The sequence below is a fragment of the Chlorocebus sabaeus genome, chromosome 14 (genome assembly GCF_047675955.1).
Source record: "Chlorocebus sabaeus isolate Y175 chromosome 14, mChlSab1.0.hap1, whole genome shotgun sequence".
Classification (NCBI taxonomy): domain Eukaryota; kingdom Metazoa; phylum Chordata; class Mammalia; order Primates; family Cercopithecidae; genus Chlorocebus; species Chlorocebus sabaeus.
In genome coordinates, this window is record NC_132917.1 from 89,158,574 (window position 1) to 89,173,587 (window position 15,014).

At 38.7% G+C, this 15,014-nt stretch overlaps 1 protein-coding gene across 1 annotated transcript in view; it reads left to right on the top strand.

The window, feature by feature from the left end:
• RMND5A (required for meiotic nuclear division 5 homolog A) overlaps positions 1–15,014 on the top strand; it is a 62,077-nt gene that overhangs the window by 26,064 nt on the left and 20,999 nt on the right. Inside the window, exons 3-4 of the mRNA XM_008008504.3 lie at positions 6,738–6,872; positions 8,316–8,416. Of these exons, the coding sequence (XP_008006695.1) occupies positions 6,738–6,872; positions 8,316–8,416 (236 nt within the window). The remainder of the gene's footprint in view (positions 1–6,737; positions 6,873–8,315; positions 8,417–15,014) is intronic.

A 15,014-nucleotide genomic window follows, 5' to 3' on the forward strand; every position in this document is an offset into this window, starting at 1 on the left:
AACAGTGAGATGAGATTTTTCCTTGAGACTGGAAAAGGGCAAAATAGCAACTGTGAGAATATGCCTGACTCATGTTTAAGATGCTTCAAGATTGACTTGATTAGAGTGAGTGCTTCTTTCTGTTGGTTATAGGGAAAGGCAAATGATGGAAGGCCTAAGAGGTGTGGATTTGATCAGATGATGAAAGCAGTTGAGGGTTAACTTGACCTCATTAAATAGGATGAAAACAGACTAAGTAGTAGTCATAAGTAGGTGGATAATGGCTATCATATATTGAGGGTTGACCGTGTTCCAGATACTGAGCTAAGTGCTTTACATACATTTATATCCCATGATGCAGGGACATTATTCCCATTTTATATATGAGGAAACTGAGACTCAATGATAGGAAATAACATACCCCAGGTATATAATTTGAAAGTGGTGGATCAAGGTTTGGAAAAAGTTTTCACTCAAGAATCTGTTCTTAAATACTGTGCTATAATAGGAAATCACTGAGGCCATTGCAGAACTGGTAATGTTGAAGGGGAACATAATAGTTAAAAAAAATTTTAAACCTCATTGTCTAAACATATATTTTGCCACTGGGTGGAGTATCTACATTGGTGAGGCAAAATGCTGACTGTATTAAGGAGTGAATGGAATAATGGTATAAAAAAAATGACATATAGAATATTTTAAGATAGTTCTGGGTGAGCAGTCCAGAGCTGACTTTTATGTAGGTATGTGTGTGGTAAACAAGGTATGTGTGTTGGGTAGAGAGGGACAGAAGGACTTAATATCCATTAAACTGTGCTAGCTAATACAGTCTGCAATTTGCATTTAAGTGCTTTTAAATTAATGAATATTACTATCTCTGTATGCTTTTGTGTATTTGTTTTTATTTATATTTTCTAATAAGGATTTTTTAAATACAGAAGCAGAAGGTTTGGTGGCAACCTGGCTCTCAGATTCACGTTTGGTTAGGTTTGGCCTGGCTCTCAGATTCAGCTACTGTGTATTAAAGGTTTACTGATGGATGGATACTCATAGAGGTTTTCGTCTACATTATTTACCTTAATCTTCACCAAACACTTGTAAGGTTGAGATTATTGTCTCTAGACACAGATGTGAAAACTTAGATGTGTAAGGAACCTGCCTGAAGTCACAGAGCTGGGATTAAAAACCCAGATTTTAAGATTTAGAGGAACCTTTCTCAACGGGAGGTTCTTGAGAGAATTCATCCCTAGTGCCCTGAGGGCACCCACTCTACGCATGAATTTCTCTCCTTTCCATAGAATGGTAAGAGATACATGTCATACTTGGGAGAATTAATAAAATAGCCACAGAAAGGCAGATAACTACTAGTGGAGGGATAGGGATGCAAATGTGACAGAAGGCCTGGCAGAGTGGTTTGGCACATTACTCCCTCACTTTTTTAAATAAAGTAATAACATAATAGTGTGAATCTACCTTTCTCTTAATGTTGATAACCAAAGAAGAGGTATAAATACCGTGAGGAGAATATGGAATGTCTGCATCAAAAAATGCATCTACAAAATGCTGATTATGACACACTACAAAGTTTATTTTCCAACCCTTGGTGGGTTATTTCGTCATAGGACAGGTGCCTCATTATTAGCTTTACTAGGTATTGTAAAATTTTCCCCTGAAGGGTTTATACCAATTTACAGCCCTACCAAACACATATAACAACACTTCCTGCTTCCTCATTTCTCACCTATACCTGGTATTATCAGACTTCAGATGTTTAAAGATTAATCAGATGGGTGTGAAGTAGTATCTAGTTGTACTAATTTTGCCTTTCTTTGACCATCTTGAAGGTGGGGCATCTTTTCATGTTTAACATTAGGAATTTCCTATTTGTGTATTTCATGTTCTGTCCATTTTTTCTGTTGTCTTTCTTATTGAGAGATGTGTGTTTGTTTCAAACTCTTCTGAATACTAATCTTGTGTGGTTTGTATGCAAAGTAGGTATCGTCTGTTAGTCTGAGGGGAACCAGAATCCAGGTCTTCTTACTCTGTTAAGTATCCTTTGCTGTCTACCTCTCACTGCTAAACCAGATTAACTGGATGCTTAAAAGGGAGATTAATTCCTGGTAGGTGCAACAATAGCACATTGTTGGTTCATACACTAATTTTTCTTCAAAGTAGATGGAGAAGTTTCAAAATACATGTTAATGCTATTAGGGAATTGGCACTTAGGAATTAAATACTGAGTTTTACTGTATATTGTTACCACTGTCTGCTCAGTCATTATAATTTTGTAAAATATATTTGAGAAACGGATTGGTTTTTGATGGTAAACAGTGAAAGCCATTTCTGACTGATTTGTGTGTTCATGATATGGCCAAAAAGGTAGGGTGGCCTGTTTAGATCTCTCAATTTCATAATGATGTTGTATCAAAGTTATTTACTCCTCTTCTGCCTCAGCTTCTAGATTTAGTACGTCCTGGATTTCTCCTTCCAAGTCAGAACATCCTCTCCGGATGGACACACCCTGGATGTGTGCTTTTTTGCTTTTGGTTCTTGTTTGGATCCTTTCTTCCCAATTAAGAACAGGATGCCAAAGCTTTTCTTTGCTTAAAAAATATGAAAAGAAAAAGTATAGTAAGACAGAAGATGTTAATTATAGATGGTATTTCTCTTCATTAGCCACTTCTTGGGTGGTTTGCAGTGCTGTGGATTTTCTGGACAGCCATGCAAACGAGTTTGGTTACCTAGCAACAGAAGCTGGAAATAATGCGAGCTCTGATGCAACAGTGAGTAAGAACCTGCAGTTATAACAAAAGGAGTTTGACTCTGTATTGCATTGCCTCAACCTCTGTATATTTTATAATCTTAGCTTTAATTTTTAATGCATGTGACCAGACAATAAGCTATGGAAGTTTACTTATCTACCTCAGTAGTTAATACTGGAAAATCAGAATGGTAGAAGGGAGCTCAGAAGTGTCCAGAAAACAATCGAATGCATTGCTCATGCTTCTTTTCCAAGAGCAGCAAATAAGTTACGAGCTTGAATGTAGTTAGAGAGATTTTGAGTGTAAGGGTGTTTGACTTTTCTTTTCTATGTAGTAGTGACCATAGTAAGCCTTAAGAAAATGGAGGTACACATAGGGCATTGTTGTAAAACTTTGTAGCAAACCCAAAGAAAATTGTTTAGATATTAGACTCTTTTTGTAATTTTCTAGGTGATCAATATTTACTTTTAATATGTATATTAAGGAAAGAATTCAAGGGATTATTTTGTTTGATCTGAGCAGATACTGTCAGATGGTAGCTTTTAAAATTCTGGCCTAACATATATATTACCAGATAAAATTGTTTCAACATGATCTGTGCTTTGAGCTGACCAGCGTGTCTTCCAGAGTTGTTTTATTTTATTTTTTCCTAAGGAATAGGTACTAATAAATTTGTTGTTTGGGGAAAAATCATTAAATGAATAAGTAGAAACCTGAAGGTTGTATTTGGATTTAATGCAGTTGATAAGATAGTGAGAGAACTTTCTTAATTAATCTCTTGATTCTTTGCTTATACTGTGCATTTAGACATTTAGAGAGTTATAGGCAGGTTCCTGAGTTTGTAATAAATTGTCATCTTCAGATCTTTAGAAACCCATTCCTTTATGCTTCTGAATGGCCCTTTGGGAAGTAGAATTTGGGAGAGAATAACATTGATCAGCCTCTGAGCCTCTACTCCAGAAGAGGCAGAAAGTAGTACCACCTCCAGTGTTCTAGTTGTTATAGACAGCATAAAGATAAAATAAAATAAGTTACTTTAAAAAAATGATGAACTGTTATAAAATTAGCTCTTCAGGCAGAATCTGATAAATAGAAATTAAACATGATAATCTTATACAAGCAGTTGTGTGTGCTAGGTAACAGTTTTTTCATTATGTGCATGGATGCCGTTGCTTTAGCATCTAGGTACTTTGTATTATTTCTTTTCTTTTTTTTTTTTTTTTTTTGAGATGGAGTCTTGCTCTGTCTCTCAGGCTGGAGTGCAATGGCGTGATATCGGCTCACTGCAACCTCTACTTCCCTGGGTTCAAGCGATTCTCCTTCCTCACCCTCCCAAGTAGATGGGATCACAGGCACCCGCCACCACGCCCAGCTAATTTTGTATTTTTAATAGAGACGAGGTTTCACCATGTTGACTCCTGACCTCAGGTGATCCTCCGACATTGGCCTCCCAAAGTGCTGGGATTACAGGAGTGAGCCACCATGCCCGCCCAATTATTTCTATTCTTTAGGTTAAGTACTTGGCTAAGAAAAATGTCTGTGAAAAGAAAATGAATAAAAATTAAGACTGACAGTACTGTTGGTTTTTTATGTTTGTTTTGTCTTGAGTGATTCCAAACCTTAATGTATGTATGCAGTTTTAGGCTACTGTTTTCACGTCTAGAAATAGGGTAGATAGCTCTTTATAGGGAGAAAAATGTGCTTAATTTTGGAGAAGGGCACTCCTGCATTGTGATTGTAAATAGTGGGTTGTTTGCAGTTCCTGTTACTAGTTACTTACTGTCTGTTCTTGTATGTCATATAAAATAATCCCATATTCGTTGGACTGTATATTTAAGCAGTGGTTGACTAGGATTGCAATTTTCGTTAAATCTAGATAGCCTTGCCTAGTTAAGTTGTTTTTTTGTTTTGTTTTGTTTTGTTTTGTTTTTGAGACAGTCTCGCTCTGTCGCCCAGGCTGGAGTGCAGTGGCACGATTTCCGGTCACTGCAAGCTCCGCCGCCTCCAGGGTTCACGCCATTCTCCTGCCTCAGCCTCCCAAGAAGCTGGGACTACAGGTGCCCGCCACCACACCCAGCTAATTTTTTTTTTATTTTTAGTAGAGATAGGGTTTCACCGTGTTTGCCAGGATGGTCTCGATCTTCTGACCTCATGATCTGCCCGCCTTGGCCTCCCAAAGTGCTGGTATTACAGGCGTGAGCCACTGTGCCTGGCGAAGTTTATACGTTTTTAAAAAGAAATACAAAACATTTATTAGGGAGCAATGCCTATGAAAGATAAAGGGTGCTGAATTAGGCAGGGAAAGCTTTCACACTGTGATGTACATTTGCTCTTCTTTCACTCTTGATATTTCATGTTCCTTCTGTTGTCATTTCTTCTGTCTGAAGACTTTAGCAATGCTTTTAGAGCAAGTCTGATGGCAGTAAATTCAGTTTCCCTCCATCTGAGACTGTCTTTATTTCATCTTCATTCCTGAAGGATATTTTCACTGGAAGTAGAATTCTAGGATGACAGTTCTTTTCTTTCAGTGCTTGACAATCATGCCACTTCTTTCTGGCCTCCATAGTTTCTGTTGAGAAGTCTGTAGTCATTTGAATCATGGTTCCCCTGTAAGTAACATGTCACTTTTCTCTGGCTGCCTGCAAGATTTTTTCCTTTATCTTTAGTTTTAACAGTTTGAATGTGAGATGTTTGGGTCAGATTTCTTTGAATTTGTCCATGTTGGAGTTCACTGAGCTTCTAGAATCTGTATTTATGTCTTTTGCTAAACTTGGGAAATACTCTTTAACTGTTTTTTCTGTACCGTACTGTTTCTCTTCTTGTATTCTGATGACACACATGTTAGATCTTTTATAATTTTCCCACAGGTCCCTGATGCTCTGTTTTTGTTTTGTTTTGTTTTGTTTTGTTTTCTGGTGTTCAGATTGGATGATTTCTGTTGATCTTCACTGACTTTTTGCACTGCCACTTTGCTTCTGCTGTTGAGTCCATCCAATGAATTTTTTATTTTGGTTACTGTATCTTCTTTTTCCTTGCTAAGTCACTCCCTTTGTTTCAAGATTGATTGTATTTTTATAATAACTGCTCTAAAGTTTTAGATGGTTCCACCATCTCTGTCATGTTGGCATTGGTGTCTGTTGATCATCTTTTTCCATGTGAGTTGAGATTTTCTTGGTTCTTGGTATGCCAAGTAATTTTGCAGTATCTTGGACATTTTGAATATGTGTTATAGTACTCTGGGTCTTATTTCAGTTCTGTGGAGAATATTGGTATTTTTGGTTTAGCAGGCAATCAACCTTGTTGGATTCAGGCCACAAGTTCTAGCCAGTCTTTTCTGGGTTGTGGTTTCAATGTTAGTTTTGTTTCTAAAGCCATTACAGTTATTTAGATTGGTCCTGTGTGTGTACCACCTGGTAACCAATATGATACCTAGGAATTAGGTCTATTCCCTAGTTCAGTTTTCAAAATCTGTAGTATGCTGTTTCTAGTCGGGACCATGCATATATATCTCAAAGGCAAACCCAGAGGTGTACGTAAACCACTGTCTTAACTACTTGGCCATCCCCCCGCAACCACTTTCAACCTCAATACTGCAGTTGTTGGGATGTGCCATGGATTAATATGTTGATAGGCATGTGTCCCCTCCCATTATAGACAGTGCTGCAGTGAGCATGCTTTTACAGGTCATCATTGCATTCCTCTAAAAATATTGCTGTATATAATGCCTAGAAATCAGTTCATTCGCTTGATTCTATTTTATTCATGGACGCCATTATTAAATCTACTTTTTAAAAAATTCTCTAAAAATATACCTATTTACTCTTCTAGCATGACAAGTTTTAGAAAGGAGCAGTGGAAAAATTCCTTCCTGTGATACACTATAAATTGCAGTTGGGTACTTATTGGGGTATCTCAGACTGAAACAAAGACCATTTTTTTCCTGTTAAGTGGGGTGAAAATAATCTATTTATGATTCTCTTTCTCTTTTTTTCCCAGAATTTTGATTCTGACATTAGCAGTGTGGGAATAGATGGCTGCTGGCAGGCAGACAGCCAAAGGCTTCTCAATGAGGTGATGGTGGAGCACTTCTTTCGACAAGGAATGCTGGATGTAGCCGAGGAGCTCTGTCAGGTAACAGTGTGCCCACTGGGAGGTTTTGAGAAAGAAGCAAGGGAACTCCTTGGAGTTTACAGTATTTGCAGGATGGGGTTTTGAGTCTTCCTCTAACTGTAGATAGATTTTTTCAATATTTAAATTATCAGAGATGACCTCACTTTACTAGGAGTGTTTTTGGGAATTTTTTAAGTGGCAAAAATTATAGTTCTAGAACTTGTTATCCAAATCATTTTTTTCTTGTTCCTGTCCCAGAATGTGAGTCTCAGTTCATGAATCAAAGGGCTCAGAAGTGATACTCTTTCTTCATTTCCCTTTTTGATAGAGAAGGTTTATAGCAGACAAGAGGAAAGGGACGAAAACATTGATGTTTATTCTTCTCTTCTAGCCTAGCTTAAACAATTTTATCAAATGAATTTCCAACTAAAAGTTTTTTACCTCACATTAGCAGCATTTGTCTTTTATTTCTATCACACATGAGTTAGGACTCTGGAACAGTTTACCAATGCCATGTAGTCATAATAGTAGCAGCTACCATATATTTTGAGTGCTTACCTTAAGCGAAGCCCTGCCTTTATTCCTTGCTGCAATCCCATGAAGTACAAATTATTGTTTCCATTCTACAGATGAAAAATCTAAGGTCTGGATAAATAAGTTGCCTGAGGCCTTAACGGGTTCTTTGTGAAAGAACTGGGATTCAGTCCCTGATTCATATGTCTTCACACTCCGTTCTAAGTTACCATGTGCTGTTGCATTTTTGTTTAGAAGCATGAAGGACTAAAAGAATTAAATAGTTTAAAAGCAGTCTGTAAACCAAACCTCTAAGCTAAGCCTTTTCTGTTTTAAGCAATTCGGATAAATGATAACTCGGTTTTTCTCTGTACCTTACAGGGATTTTGTATGTGTGTGTCCATGTAATTTCCTGCAGTAAACTGTCATTGAGGATTGTTTGCTTTTAAGTAACAAAAGACCCACAATCACAGTGGCTTAAGCAAAAGTGAAGTATTTTTCTTCACAGAAATAGGTAGTAAGACGTCCACAGCATGTTTGGTAACTCTGCTTCGTGAAACTCTTAGGGACTTAGCACCTTGTGACTCGGTTATCCCCAGGGTGTCTCCTGTCTTCAGGGTCCAAAGATAGCAGCCAAAGCTCCAGCCATACCTTTGTATCCCAGGAAGGGGCAGAGTGCATATTTATATTTCATTGGTCAGAACTTAACGTCTTACAAAGCCATACCCAGCTTTATTCCATTTGCTTATGTACCCTGCTGAAATTTGGGAATTCTACTGTGGAACAGAGGGGAAGAATGGTACTAGAGGGCAGTCATCAGTCTCTACTATAGGGAATTATCTTTAATGGCTTGCCCCATATTTTACAATCTAGAATATACTTAATCACTAGCTCCTTACCCTGATTAATGCTAACAAAAGTCCTTTCTGTTTTTTGTTTTTTGTTTTTCAGGAATCTGGTCTTTCTGTAGACCCAAGTCAGAAAGAACCATTTGTGGAGTTAAATAGAATATTAGAGGCATTAAAGGTCAGAGTTCTGAGACCTGCTCTGGAGTGAGTATTGAATTTGCTTTCTTTTGAGTACTTTCAGAACTCTTTGTAAGAAAACTCAATCAGAAAACACATTAGAGATTTTTAGATATATTTATCTTACCTGTAGTAGACTTCAGAGAAATCAAAGGAGAATTATTTATTTTGGCTAAGTGAAATATGGGGGGTGTGCAATATGAGAAAATGATTAGAGCTTATTTCACTTATCAGTTGGTCTGAATTCCCATGAGAGAAAAGGGTTTTCTGTTTCCAGGCTACACCACCACTTTGTGTGGGCTGGCATTACAACAAGCTCTATTGTTCAGCCAGTGCAAGTTTGATATTTAAGCTTCCAGAATATGCTGGGTTTTGCTGGGTTTTATGCTAGCATTCTAAGAAATTATTGGTTATTGGAACTAAGGGGTGTGGATGAAGAGAATAAATATTTTTGTAAAGGTACTCTGTTCATAATTATTGTGGATTTTGATAATTTAACATGAACCTCTCATTGATAAGAATTATCTGAAATTGCTGAGTAAGCTATAATAAATATTCTAGAGCAGAGTCAGCAAACTTTTCCGTAAAGGGCCAAGTAGGAAATATTTTAGGCTTTTCAGTCCACATAAGGTCTCTGTTGCATGTTCTTCATTTTATTTTACAACCCTTTAAAAATTTAAAAACAAATTTTTGGCTATCTGCTATACAAAACAGGCAGCAAGCTGAATTTGGCCTGTGCCATAGTTTGTTGACCCCAGTCCTAAAATTTTTTAGTGCGAGGATTACCAGGTTATTTGTAATAAATAGTTCATAAACTAAAGGGAAGAAACTGGATTATAGAAGCAGTGATTTGTTGTGAGATTATAGCTTTAGAATCCTGGTATTTTAAAACCAGAAAAATTAACCATTAGTGTTACGGAAGTTGACTTTTATAAAATGTGCACTTTTTCCCTTAAAATTTAGTTCCACTAACCCATTTAATTCTTCATAGCTTAGTTTTTTCTTTCTGATCATTTCTCACTTCTTTTTCCTTTTTGAGACAGGGTCTCACTGTCACCCAGACTGGAGTGCAGTGGCGTAACCACGGCTCACTACTGCCCCAACCCCCCAGGCTCAGGTGATCCTCCCACCTTAGCCTCCCGAGTAGTTGGGACTACAGGACTGTGCTGTTAGGCCCGGCTAATTTTTAAAAAATTTTTTTTGTAGAGACAGGATCTCACTATGTTACCCAGGCTGGTTTTGAACTCCTGGGCTCAAGCAATTCTCCTACCTCAGCTTCCCAAAGTGCTAGAATTACAGACTCGAGCCACTGTACTCGGCCATTTCTCAGTTCTGAGAAAATTTTGTATAGTTCTAAAACCAGCCCAGATGACTAGATAGAAATTCCTGTATAAATTTATATAAAATTCCTGTATAAATTATAATAGATCTCACTTAACTGTACTGCAGTGTAAGATGCATATTATCTTTGCAGAATTTGTTTAAGCAAATTTCAGATTGTGACACATCTGGGAGATAAATTCAACCAAATACCTGTAACACCTCTTAAACAAAATATGGCAACAACTACTTTTTTTTTTTTTTTTTTTCCCAAAGAGACAGTCTTGCTCTGTGGCCCAGGCTGTAGTGCAGTGGGATGATCATAGCTCACTGTACCCTCTCAAACTCCTGGGCTTAAGTAATCCTCCTGCCCCGGCCTCGTGAGTAGCTAAGACAACAGGTGCGCACCACCATACCTGGCTAATTTTTAAATATTTTATAGAGACAGGGTTTCTCTATGTTGCTCAGGCTGGTCTCAAACTGCTGACCTCAAGTGATCCTCCTGAAGCGTCAGCTGCCCAAAGTACTGGGATTATAGGCATGGGCCAATGTGCCCGAGAAAGCCTACGTACATGTAAACATATAATGGGTTTCCCAGTTGTTTTATAGTGATTAGCAAAATAATACTTGGGTTGTCATTCAAGGTAATATTCACTTATCTATGCGTTTCTTAATTTGTTTTCATTAAACTTTGTTCATATGTGCTAGTCCTGTACATACTATGACTATATCTATAGTCACTGGCACATAGTATTTGCTACCTCAGCCTTCAGAGTACTCCAGACTTTTCCTAAGACCCTTTTTAACTTTGTGCATATATAAGATAATCTGTTTCTTATTGACAAGCATGTTATGTATATTGATTATTTCTGTAAACTTTGTCTATTATTTGTAGCCTTAAGACAATTCCTCAGGCAAATAGAGGACTTGTTCCATAAGTAAAAATTTTCTCATTTCATGTTTCTGGGAATAGTGTTTAATATCAGCATGAGGGAGTGTAGTGGTAATTATAGTGAACTCTTCTTGAGTGGTTATTATATGCCTAGCATTGTTCTAAGCATTTTACATGTCTTAACTTATTCAACCCTCATATTAACCTATGAGGTAAGTCATCTTACAGAGAAGCAATTAAGGCCTAGAAGATCCTCTGTGAAAAAAAGTCAAAATATTATATGAGAAATGCTTCACATAATAGTCCCCCAATATTCTCATTTGAGATTCACTTTAACTTATTAACTGTATCATCAAGCCAGGTGCAGTAGCTCACACCTGTAAACCCAGCACTTTGGGAAGCGGAGGTGGGCAGATTGCTTGAGCCTAGGAGTTCGAGACCAGCCTTGGCAACATAGCAAGACCCTATCTCTACAAAAAAATACAAAAATTAGCTGGGCATGGTGGTGCACGTCTGTAGTCTAAGCTACTCGGGAGGCTGAGATGGGAGGATCACTTGAGCCCGGGAGGCAGAGTCTGCAGTAAACCGAGACCACACCACCACTCCAGAGCGGGATCCTCTCTCAAAAAATAAATAAATAGAAGTAAAAATGTACCATCAGTAATCCTACAGTAAAGAAACTCATTTAACTTGGTATAACCCAGTGTTTTCTCCTCATATTTGACCAAACAATCTTGTTTTCCCTCCAGATAACAGATTTGAAACCCATAAAATTGGAGTTACACAAAACATAAGTTATACAAAACGTAAGATTTAATAGAAATTGTCATTACAACAACTCAGATTTTTCCAATCCTTGCCTATTACTTGTGGATGCAGAGCAGATACTGACTAAGCGTCTTTCATGAGCTAAGTACAGAAAATTCCCTTTATTCAACTTATAGCAAAAGTTGAATGATATGGGATACCAATTTGGGGAATTCTAGTTAAGGTACAAGTGGGAAGATATCTGCCAGTTATGCAGCATCCCATTTGTTCCTGCTGGGAAGGATATCATGGAGCTCACAAGGGAAAAGAGGAAGGAGAGGATGCAGCAATTCCTCCAGGCTGCCTAGGCGGTGAAAAGGCAGAAGCCAGCCAAAAAAATTGAGGTGGCTAGGCCGGGCACGGTGGCTCATGCCTGTAATCCCAGCACTTCGGGAGGCCGAGGTGGGCAAATCATCTGAGGTCAGGAGTTCGAGACCAGCCTGACCAACATGGAGAAACCCCATCTCTACTGAAAATACAAAATTAGCCAGGTCTGGTGGCACATGCCTGTAATCCCAGCTACTCAGGAAGGCTGAGGCAGGAGAATCACTTGAACCCAGGAGGCAGAGGTTGCAGTGAGCCAAGATTGCGCCACCGCACTCCAGCCTGGACAACAACGAAACTCGGTCTCAAAAAAAAAAAACAATTGAGGTGGCTAAAGGCCATTGAGGGCCTAGAAGGGAAGGAAGCGTGAAGAATGTTAGCTGTTTAGTTGTAACAGTGGAAAGAAGGCCCAGGGGAATGGTGATACTGTGGAGAGAAGTGGCAGAACAACACCTAATTACATAGGTCTAATCAGGACCTTGCCTGCTCCTGTGTTTGTGCCCTTGTACCTCTGAGTTTGTACAGATTTTCCCCCTCATTCAGATTTCTTTTATGCTCACCCAGATTGTTTATTTGCTTTTTGAATTTCCCTTGGTGCCTAGGGTAGTGCTTACCTCATAATAGGCCCTCAATGAATAACAGTAATCTGAAGGAGAATTTAGAGCAAACGTCATCCTCTTTCATGGTGGCAGATAGAAAGCCAAAAATAGTGTTAACAAGAGAATAATAGTAACTTAATACAATGAGGTCAGAGAAATATTAGAAAAAATAGGAACTGTCCTTGTAGCTGTGCCATTATTAACATACATATTGAAAGAAAGCAGTATCTTTAGGGGAAGCTACTTGATTGCCTTCCTAAAGGTGTCTCAAAGAGTAATACTACCTTGCTGGATTTGCCACAGTCTAGTATCTGACTTTCAGCCTTGCAGACTTGGAAACTTGTTTTTGATGTCCTTGTTTTGTTTTGTTTTGTTTTGTTTTCACTAAGAACAGGCCTTAAACGATAAAAACCTGAATTACTAAGCTGCGTGTATAGTTTGGATTATTAGGGGCTGTGAAACTAGCTCCTGGTAGGCAGGTCCATGTGGAAGGCACATGAGCTTGCTAAGCCTGGAGTTGGAACAAGAGGAGATTGTTCTAGAAAATGTTCAATGTTGGCCAGTTGTGGTGGCTCACGCCTGTAATCCCAGCACTTTGGGAGGCTGAGACGGGCAGATCACAAGGTCAGGAGATCGAGACCATCCTGACTAACACGGTGAAACCCCGTCTCTACTAAAAATACAAAAAAAAAAAAAAAATTAGCCGGGCATGGTGGCAGGCGCCTGTAGTCCCAGCTACTTGGGAGGCTGAAGCAGGAGAATGGTGTGAACCTGGGAGGCGGAGCTTGCAGTGAGGCGAGATCGCGCCACTGCACCTCCAGCCTGGGCAACAGAGCGAGACTCCACCTCAAAAAAAAAAAAAAAGGTTCAATGTTCTCAGGCTGAAATGTCCTGATGCCATTATCTCCACAATGGAGGTTGTGTTGCAGAGCCATTGGACAGTTCATACGTCATTCACTGACCCCTTTTCTCAAAATTGTCCTTGGCTTGCCTGGGTCAAGTTTTGAGTCTGCATTAAGTATCCCAATAGGTAATAAATATAAGAGTACAAAATAAAAAGGCACAACAAAATAAAAATACAGTGAAAAGTAAATCTCCCCACCTTTGCCTTCTAATCACAGTTACTCTCCAAACAGGCAGCCACCATTAACTTTTTTCTTGTGCATCCTTCTAGAGGTAGTCCGTAAGTCCACAAGTTTATGTGGGTGGTAGTTCCCCACTTATCCTGAAGGGATATGTTCCAGCACCCCCAGTAGATGCCTGAAACCACAAACAGTACTGAACCCTATAAATGCTGTTTTTTTGTATATATGCATACCTTTGATAAAGTTTACCTTATAAATTAGGCATAGTAAAAGAGTAATCACAATAATAAGATAGAACAGTTATAACAATAGACTGTAATAAAAGTTATATGAATGTAGTCTGTCTCAGAGTATCTTATTTTACTGTACCTCACCTATTTTCAGACCATGGTTGACTGTTGGTAACTGAAACTTCAAAAAGTGAAACCACAGATAAATTGAGACCCTGCTGCAATAAGTTTATGTACATTTTTATGCACAAGTCGTTGCATACTATACACAGTGTTCTGCTTTTTACTTGAAAATGTTTGAAGTATTTACCTATATCAGAACATATAGAACTATCCTTTTTTTTTTTTTTTTTTTTGGTGGCTGCTTAGTGTTCTCTTTTAGGGATTATACCTTAATTTTATTTAACCAGTTCCTATGGATGGACATTTGTAGTTTCCGATCTTTTGCTTTATAAGTGATGCAGCATCGAATATCCATTGCACGTTGTTTTGAGCATGCCCACTATATATGTAGGGAACATTTCTAGAATATTGGGTTAAGGTACATTTAAAATTTGGATTGTTCTTACCATATTTCTGTCTATAAAGGTTGCCCTGAAATACAACCCTAGCACAAAATACCAAAGATCATTTCACATCCTTGTTGTCACAGCTGATTTTCCTTCCATTTAAACAAACAAACAAACTTTGTGAGCCTGATACTGATAGGTATGTGTGGTAGGGGAAGAATGACATGTCATATTTTCAGTTTGCATTTATCATATGAGTGAGTTGAGTTCAACCACATCTTTTCTAGATATTTTCACACCTTCATTGTGGCAAAGGCTATAAGTCCACTAGACTTCTGGCCTGGACTGTCTTTGAGGGCAATCTTAAGGCAGAAGCGACCACTGCTTAGATATGTGACCACGTATACCACAAAATCATTTCCATGGGCCTGTGAGAGCATTTCATCACTGCCTCTAGGGAACCTCGTAACACTTTTTTCAAAGAATTTGCTAACAGCAAAGCCTCAGTAAAATGCCATACAGAAAGCAGCTGGCCAGGCGTGGAGGCTCATGCCTATAATCCCAGCACTTTAGGAGGCTTAGGCGTGTGGATCACCTGAGGTCAGGAGTTCAAGACCAGCCTGGCCAACATGGCAAAACCTGGTCTCTACTAAAAATACAAAATTAGCTAGGCGTGGTGGTGCATGCCTGTAATCCCAGCTTCTTGGGAGGCTGAGGCAGGAGAATCCCTTGAACCTGGGAGGCGGAGGTTGCAGTGAGCTGAGATTGTGTCATTGCATTCCAGCCTGGGTGACAGAGTAAGACTCCATCTCAAAAGAAAAAAAAAAAAAAGCAACCGAATGGTTATGAGAAAGGGAAG